This window comes from Tachysurus vachellii, chromosome 18 (assembly GCF_030014155.1).
Source record: "Tachysurus vachellii isolate PV-2020 chromosome 18, HZAU_Pvac_v1, whole genome shotgun sequence".
NCBI lineage: Eukaryota > Metazoa > Chordata > Actinopteri > Siluriformes > Bagridae > Tachysurus > Tachysurus vachellii.
In genome coordinates this window covers 2,449,088-2,459,087 of record NC_083477.1, presented here as the reverse complement: position 1 = coordinate 2,459,087, position 10,000 = coordinate 2,449,088, and the positions used below count along the sequence as shown (strand labels likewise).

The following is a 10,000-nucleotide window of genomic DNA, read 5'->3' as shown; positions in this document are numbered from 1 at the left end:
CATTCTCGCTTTGGATCTTATCAAGCCTTTCTGAATTCATTCGTCTCTCTGTTTGACTTTGTTTCTTTATTTTTTCCCCGTTTTTCTGTTTTAGTTCCTGCTGTTTGATCGTCTCCTGATCTTTCTTGTTTTTGAATTGTGTCTTTCTCGCGTTTTTATCGACAGTAAAGATCCTGCACTTGCACTTGTGTCCTCGTGTGTTTTCTAACATAGACCTTGACGCTAACACACAACACACCTGGGCATCAAGACACACCTGTCAGTCAACGTTCCAATACTTTTGCTCATCAAAAAAAAAAAAAAAACCTGATCTGCCACATGCAGTGTCATGCTCTAAGCCGTTTAAGACATTTATTTGTAAATGATGAAATAATTTTATCTCTCTGATTTATTTACGTTCTGAGAGGACCGTGTGTGATGTGGTCGTTTACTCAGTGCAGCTAAAAGCTCCTGTGATAAGTGTTTATTATCAACACTGTACGGAAATACAGTACAGTCTCTCTTGTCATTTCTAGACTGGATTACTGCAACACACTGCTGGCAGGTCTACCTATGAACGCAATCCGTCCTCTGCAAATGATCCAAAATGCAGCTGCACGGCTTGTTTTCAACCTGCCAAAGTTCTCACACACCACCCCGCTGCTGCTTACAAAGCCAAAAATGGACCAGCTCCATCTTACCTCAAAGCCCTCATCACTCCTCACACTGCACCCCGCACCCTCCGATCTACCAGCACTGCTCGACTGGTTCCACCATCTCTCAGGGTAAGAGGCAGGTATACTGTACTACAAGACTCTTCTCTGTACTGGCACCAAGGTTGTGAAACGAACTTCCCCTAGAGGTCCAGACAGCTGAGTCACTGGATATTTCAAGCGGCGGTTGAAGACCTACTTATTCAGGAAACACTTCAACTAGCATGGTATCTTAAGTATGTAACTTAGTGATCCAGCATTAATGATTCAATGTTAGAGATTTAAGCACTTATGTACGTCGCTCTGGATAAGGGCGTCTGTCACATGCTGTAAATGTAAATGTAAATGTACTGTGCAAAAGTTTTAGGCAGGTGTGAAAAAACGCTGTAAACAAAGAATGCTTTCAAAAATGGAAGTGTTAAACATTTATTTTCATAAATGAACAAAACGCAGTGAACGAACAAAAGAGAAATCTAAATCAAATCGATATTTGCTGTGACCTCCCTTTGCCTTCAGAACAGCAGCAATTCTTCTAGGTACACGCACACGGTTTTTTTCGGCTTTCTCACATCCTTCTGTCTCTTCGTGTAATCCCAGACACACTGGATGATGTTGAGATCAGGGCTCTGTCGGGGCCGCGCCATCACTCCCAGTACTTCCTGCTCTTCTTTACGCTGATGATAGTTCTTAATGACTTTGGCTGTATGTTTGGGGTCGATGTCATGCTGCACGATAAATTTGGGGCCAATCATACGCCTCCCTGATGGTATTGCATGATGGATAAGTATCTGCCTGTATGTCTCAGCATTGAGAACACCATTAATCCTGACCAAATCTCCACCTCCATTTGCAGAAATGCAGCCCCAAATGTTCAAGTAATCTACACCATGAGCCACTGTTGCCTGCAGACACTCATTATTGTATCGCTCTCCAGCCCTTCGACGAACAAACTGCCTTCTGTTACAGCCAAATATTTTAAACTTTGCCACCAGTCCAGAGCACCTGCTGCCATTTTTCTGCACCCCAGTTCCTATGTTTCTGTGCATACTTGAGTCGCTTGTCCTTGTTCCCACGTCGGAGGTATGGCTTTTTGGCTGCAACTCTTCCATGAAGACCACTTCTGGCCAGACTTCTCCGGACAGTAGATGGGTGTACCTGGGTCACACTGGTTTCTGCCAGTTCTGAGCTGATGGCACTGCTGGACATCTTCCGATTTCGAAGGGTAATAAGCTTGATATGTCTTTCATCTGCTGCACTAATGCCCCTTTTCCACCGAGGCAGTTTGAGTGCTGGTTCGGAGCCTAATTTAGAACCAGTTCTTTCTTTTTCGACAGCCAAAGCACCGGCTCTGAACCAGGAAAAGTGGTTCTTAAGTAGCACCAAAACGTTGCTGGTCTAGACTTAAGAACCGCTTGTGTCAGGGACTGTGGGCGGGGCTGGGGGCGCAACTTTGATAACGTACCTTACGTATACTAATGTTTAATACACTTTTACTTTACCGCAATATGAACAATTATCAGCACACATGATAATAGGTAGCTACATGCTAAGGCTAACTTTTTTCTGTGTTAATGATAAAATAACGTTATGTACTTTCTCGATCACAACCTCCGTTTATACAGATTACATGGAGCTGCATGTACACGTTGGATTCGCTGCGTTTGGATGCCAATGTATGGCATGGAATGGTATGGAATGGTTCACAAAGCCATGAGCATTAACAGTAAAGCAACATCCACCATTGTTGATGTGTTTGTGTTTGTCGCTGCTGCGCTAAAGTTGCTGTGTAACGTGACACGTATACAGTGACATCAGACTCGGCCCTGTGATGCTCTCTAACCGATGGAAAGTCTGGGAGAGACCTTGTTGATGCAGTATAACTACCTTGTGTCTTGTTTCTGTGCTCAATCATGCCATGACATGAAACTGTCTTTCACAACCTCACCTTGGTAGCAAAGTTTGGCTGTTCCTCACCCAGTTTTAAGCCTCCTACACACTCATTTCTGTTTCAGTTCATGACTGGGTTTCACCCTACGTGTGACCTTGATGATCATTAGCACCTGTTTGGTATAATTGGTTGATCAAACACCTGACTATAATCCTACAAAATCCCTGACTTTGTGCAAGTGTACCTATAAGAATTGATGCTGGTTTGAAGGCAGAAACACCGAATATTGATTTGATTTAGATTTGATTTGTTTGCTCACTTTGCATTTTGTAAATTGACAGAAATAAACACTCATTATTTTATATTTCTGAAAGCATTCTTTGTTTATAGCATTTTTTCACACCTGCCTGAAACTTTTGCACAGTACTGTATATCTTATCAGACCCTGAAGGTGTAATCTACCTGTGTGTAAGTGTGTGTGTAAGTGTGTGTGTGTGTGTGTTACACTAGTGTGAGCACTGTATTTAGCGAGAGACTGTTATTACATTCCATTACGTGTGTGTAATTTTTTTTATCCTCCAGCTCAGGCCTTCTGTTTATGAGTCACAGTTTCAGAGCCTCTAGAGATTCCGGTTGGTTGGCATCAAAAATCAAAACAAAAAAAAAAGAATACAATGAATGATGACAAAGGAAAGAATTCCAGTTAGTGAGCGAATAGGAGGAGATCGTTCTTTCTTTGTGCATGGTCGGTAAATACAAAGGTGTAATCTGAACACTGTTCAGTCTGTGCAGTCCACTGATGAACACGCCTTAACATATATACACACTGATATTTACAGCATTTACGACTCCCTTTATTCAGAGCAACTTACATTTAAATCTCATTTTATACAATTGAGCGTTAGGGTCTTGTTTAGGGGACCAGCAGTGGCAGTCTGGTGGACATGGGAATTGAACTCACAACCTTCATATTGGTAATCCAGCACCTTAACCTCTAGGCTACCACATCCTACTCACAGACAGACAGACAGACACACATACAGACATACATACAGACAGACACTGACATACAGACACACATACAGACATACAGACACGCACACATACAGACACACATACAGACAGACACTGACATACAGACAGAAACACACGCATACAGACACACATCGACATACAGACACACATACAGACACACACTGAAATACAGACACCACATACAGACATACAGACAGACACTGACATACAGACATACAGACAGACAGACGCCACATACAGACACACACTAACATACAGACGTGCACACCTACAGACACACCTACAGACACACCTACAGACAGACAACGACATACAGCCAGAAACACAGACATACACACATACGGACACACACCGACATACAGACACACATCGAAATACAGACACACATACAGACATACACAGTAGACAGACAGACAGACAGCGACATACAGACACACAGACATACTAGACACACATACAGACATACATACAAACAGACACACACATACAGACACACACCGACATACAGACACACACATACAGACAGAAACCGACATTCAAACAGACACAGGGAGGCACACAAACAGACAGACAGACACACACACATACAGACACATATACGGACACACATACAGACACACACACATACAGACACACATACATACAGACACACACACAGACAGACAAACACAAACAGACAGACACACATACAGACAGACAGACACACACAGACACACGTACAGACAGACCCCGACATACAGACAAACACACATACAGACACACACTCACATGTTCATCTCTCTCTCTCTCTCTCTCTCTCTCTCTCTCTCTCTCAGGACAGAGAACAGAGTTTAGCAGGTTATGGAGTTATGTTTAACCTTTAATCTGGTGTTATGAGAAAAGGAGCTGAACAAAGTTTCATACTCACACTCATCAGGATTTGTGGGAGGAGAAGACAGAAATTCCTTAGCGCTCTCTTGGCGTCTCGTTACAACACTGCTGCTGTATCGCAGGTGATTCCTTTGACTTGTGTGATCTGGGAGTCTTCTCTGTCCCTCCAGGGTTTCTCCTGTCCTCAGCTTTCTCTCACAAAGTCTACACTGTAACTGTGTGACCAAGAAAATAACAAAAACAGAAAAAAATAATCTGTGTGAGAGAGAGACAGAGTGTGTCTGTGTTCTGTGTGGGTTTGTGCGTGTGTGTGTGTGTGTTGTAAGTATTGTTACACTTCCTCTCTCCAAACATGTTTCACCAGACACACCTTTGTGGGAGTGAACCACCACACCTCCTCTCTCTCTCTCTCTCTCTCTCTCTCTCTCTCTCTCTCTCTCTCTCATTCTTTCTCTCTCTCTCTGTCTCTCTCTGTCTCTCTCCTTCTCTCTCCCCCCTCTCCCCCTCCCCCCCTCTGTCTGTCTGTCTCTCCCTCCCTCTCATTCTTTCTCTCACTCTCTGTCTCTCTCTCTCTCTCTCTCTCTCTCTCTCTCCCCCTCTCTGTCTGTCTGTCTCTCCCTCCCTCTCATTCTTTCTCTCACTCTCTGTCTCTCTCTCTCTCTCCCCTCTCCCCCCTCTCTCTGTCGGCCCCCCCCCCCCCCCTCTCTCTCCTATGTATATTGTGTTTAATACCACAGTATTTTTATTTCTAAACAATTACAGAAGTCACTTTTTTTCTAACTAAAACCCTTTTTTCTCTCTCTGGCCTTTACTGTAATCACCAGTGTTTCAGATGTCGATGAAAAAGGAAATCCCCACAACACTGTTCCCTTCAACTCCAGTCCAATCCTTTCTGTTCTCCTTATTCATTGATTTATTCCTTTGTTCTCCCTACTTCATACAGCTGATTTCATTTTCGTTATGCCTCATGTGTACTTCTTGATTTCTATTTAAAGCCCCTGAACATGTTTACTGTCACTTACCATCTGTTTCCTCCTCTCTTTCTTTGGGTTGTGTTTCTCTCTCTCGACGTTGTTCCTCTTACATTCCTTCTCACAATTTACTGACTGTCACCTCTTCTTTCTGTCTGGACTTGTCGTTCCCTTTTCATGCTCACATTTATCTGTGCACTAATTATCTCTGACTAATTTCAAGCTGCTGGTCAATTACTTATTTAATAACCACAGAAAAACAACAACAACAACAACAACAACAACAACAACAACGAAAACTTCTTTTCAATCAGTTTTCAGATATTGGATATTTTTCATCCATAATTCTCATAAAATATGAAAATGAATTGACAGTTATTACAACTTTATTATTAATACCAAGCCCACATTCTACATGCTTGGATTCTATATGCATTTTTAAAACAGAAATCCATAATAAATTCCATAATAAATAACGTTTATTTTCTCTTAAAAGAATAACTGTTTCTTGAGATTATGCTGGTTACTGCTGTCACTTTTCTCAGTTTTTTTCTCAACCTTCACAAAAGTAATAACAAAAATAGTAATAAAGAAAAATAGTAAATGTCATTTTATCCATAAAATTATGTAACATATGCACTTGTCATGAAGGTAAAGTGTTTTTATAATAATAATAATAATAATAATAATAATAATAATAATAATAATAATTCATACTAATACTACTAATAATAAATAATAATACTACTACTACTACTACTAATAATAATAATTAATACTAATACTAATAATAATTCATACTAATACTAATAATAATTAATACTAATGCTAATAATAAATACTAATAATAATAAATATAGCTGCAAGCAGCGATACCGGGGTCAAGCCGATCAGATGTGCTCAGAACATGTCGCTGATGAACCATACCAAGTTTCGTAGTGATATGGCTTTGCATTCGTAAAATACTGAACTTAACGTGTAAATTCAAAATGGCCGACCAGAGCCGATCCTGACCTCCCTGGGGCCCTAAGCAAAATTCTGCTAAGGGCCCCTCCTACCTGGCCCGTGAGCCATGTAAACCATTTGCCACACATTCACACTTGACACCCCACTGCTGCTACTACAAACCTCCCTCCTTTTAAAAAAGTTTGCTCCATCTCTCGGTCAAAGAGTAAAACAATACAGAATTGAATGAGGTATAAACAGATCGTTATTGAATTCTGAGTTGAATATTAGCAATTGAATGTAAAGTGACTAGTAACATTATCTTAAATAAGCAGAAAATAATAAAATATAACAATATATATATATATGGAGGCCCCGGGGAAGACCTAGGACACGCTGGAGGGACTATGTCTCTCGGCTGGCCTGGGAACGCCTCGGTATTCCCCCAGAGGAGCTGGAGGAAGTGTCTGGGGAGAGGGAAGTCTGGGTGTCCTTGCTTAGACTGCTGCCCCCGTGACCCGGCCCCGGATAAGCGGTAGAAGATGGATGGATGGATAGATATATATATAAAGAAATAGAACACGGCTTTTGCATTAGGCCCCACTTAAAATATAAAGATTCCTCTTTATCCATTTTCAAATATAAAATACTATTTATAATATGACGGCTCTTGCAATATTCAACTAGTGAATATGCAATAGCAGATATCAGAAATGACGTTTTTACTAGTGTACAATGTAGTTGCTGATATCAAAAATATGGTTACTACTAGAAATCACACTCTTAATATTTATATTTTAAGTATTGAAAACTGAATTCTTGATATCAAAAATCCAAATCATGTGAATGTATAAAAGCTGAAATGGCTTGCCATACCGTATCACTGTGTTTTATAGTATGCATTAGAGCAATACTTGATCCCTGATGGTTATTATTTACTGAGGGATGTGCATTCATATTGACCTGGCATTATGCCCATTAAATCCATTGGTTTCCATATTGCATTAACGTTGTTGTAACCTTGATTGAGAGACTATAAACATTGTCATTAGGAGAGCTATCACGCTACTTTTTGTATTGGTCCCCACACAGATGTTGCTGCTGGAAAGAATTTCATGCACGATTGCACGCGCATATGAATGCATGTTCATGTGCGGCGCAGTTATCGAGCTTCCGTTTATAAACACCGCTGGCCTTGGGCGTTTATTCACGCGAATGTTCACGCAATAAATTGTTGTGTGACAGACAGACAGGCCAAGAGATGCACTGGCAGCACTGCACAGTTAATTTAGCTAGTCAGATAGAGACTAGAGACAGAATCACATCAACTTAACTTTACTGTTATTTGCTCTTGCTGACATAAAACCTGAAGAGAACACAAGTTTACCTGATTGCTGTTCTCGCATTTCACTCTCATTTTGTTTCTTTTTTCTCTTTTTGGCCAGATGGATAGCTCCGCTTCATATTGTCATCTACACAGTAAACATTAACACGCGCTGTAAAATGAGGCAGGGGGAGGCGGGGCCTTGCGTAATTTGTGGGGCCCTACGCAACTTGCGTAGTGAGCGTATAGGGCCGATCGGCTCTGTGGCCGACACACAAAATGTCCGTCCGAAAACCGTTTGGTATCGTTTGACTCAGCATGCCTCAAGGAGTCTAACAACACCTCCTTCATGATTTTAGACTCAGGTTTGCAGTAGTTATAAGCGAAAATAGCTGTTTTTAAAATCTCGTGGCCTCTAGGTGGCGCTGTCACGAAACGTTGCATGCATCCTCAGGTCATGACTGTAATGACATGTACCAAGTTTCGTGTCGACACGCATAAGTTTTGCGAAGTTACAGCCTCACGTCTGTTTTGGCGTGCTCGCCACCATGTATGTTGCCACGGTATACGAGAACGCGTTGGTCTATCAAAAAGCTTTTGATAACTTTTGGTCTCGGGTGTCTCTAGATGCAACGTACCAAAGGACACGCAAATTGGACAAAAGGTCTAGGAGGAGTTTGAAAAAGTTTCAAAGGTTTTACGGAAAATTCAAAATGGCGGAAAGCTATTCATGACAGAAATGACGTCATATGGTGCATTCAAATCGGCATGAGCAAAGGATCCAAAATATGCAAGAACAAGACACAAAAACACACAGCAAGACAAGACACAAGAGACAAGACACAAGTTTGTAGAGTCACAAACTGCTGGAACCAAATTCCTTGTGTGTGTCAACACACTTGGCCAATAAATCTGATTCTGACAAGACACAACAGACGAGAAGATAAGACACAACAAGACAAGACACAAGAAGACAAGACACAAGAAGACATAAGAAGACAAGACACAACAGGACACAAGAAGACACAAGAAGACAAGACACAACAAGACACAAGAAGACACAAGAAGACAAGACACAACAAGACACAAGAAGACACAACAAGACAAGACACAACAAGACACAAGAAGACACAAGAAGACACAAGAAGACAAGACACATGAAGACAAGACACAAGAAGACAAGACACAACTGACACAAGAAGACACAAGAAGACAAGACACAAGAAGACAAGACACAACAAGACACAACAAGACACAAGAAGACAAGACACAAGAAGACAAGACACAAGAAGACAAGACACAAGAAGACACAAGAAGACACAAGAAGACAAGACACATGAAGACAAGACACAAGAAGACAAGACACAACAAGACACAAGAAGACACAAGAAGACAAGACACAAGAAGACAAGACACAACAAGACACAAGAAGACAAGACACAACAAGACAAGACAAGAGACAAGACAAGACAGAACTTTATTAATCCCCATGGAAATTCTTTTGATATGAAGTGATGTGATTCTTTTCATATGAATCAGAAATCCAGTACAGACTCGACTCAGCTAGTTATTCATGTATGAGACAACAAGCATGATGGAGCAGGTCTGGAACCTGACCTGAATGGAATTGTGGGAAATGTAGGAACTAGTCATGCAACACGAGTAGACCAATATATCAAATGAACTTTACATGGGGAAAAAAAATCAGAATTTCATTACAAAATAAACTCGTATTTTTTTTTTATTTTCTATATATTTTTTTCAGAATCATTGTTACATTAAAAATATTTATTTTGCTCCATATTTTTCTGTTGGATGTATGTTTCATAGATCTAGACATCGTGCCAGGAAAAAGTCGTACATCTAATCACTCGTGACTAAACTACTGGTGCTGTTCAAAGTTAAAAGTATACTGTAGTGTACACGTTCTTACATGAGGCAAGATGAGGGGAGAGAGAGAGAGAGAGAGAGAGAGAGAGAGAGAGAGAGAGAGAGAGAGAAAGACAGAGACAGAGACAGAGAGCAAGACAGAGAGAGAGAGACACAGAGAGACAGACAGAGAGAGAGAGACAGAGACAGACAGACAGACAGAGAGGGAGAGAGAGAGACAGACAGAGAGACAGAGACAGACAGACAGACAGACAGAGAGAGAGAGAGAGAGACAGACAGACAGACAGACAGACAGACAGATGCCCAGTCTTCTTTTTGCTGTATTCTGATTCTGAGAATTTTGTCTCTAGGCTTTACGAGTCAGCAGTTATGAACATGAACATAA

At 41.0% G+C, this 10,000-nt stretch overlaps 1 protein-coding gene across 1 annotated transcript in view; it reads right to left on the bottom strand.

The window, feature by feature from the left end:
- LOC132861725 (transmembrane protein 265-like) overlaps positions 1–4,838 on the bottom strand; it is a 12,896-nt gene extending 8,058 nt beyond the window's left edge. Inside the window, exon 1 of the mRNA XM_060893308.1 lies at positions 4,523–4,838. Coding sequence (XP_060749291.1) covers positions 4,523–4,528 — 6 coding nt within the window. The 5' untranslated portion in view covers positions 4,529–4,838. The remainder of the gene's footprint in view (positions 1–4,522) is intronic.
- Positions 4,839–10,000: the final 5,162 nt, after the last annotated feature.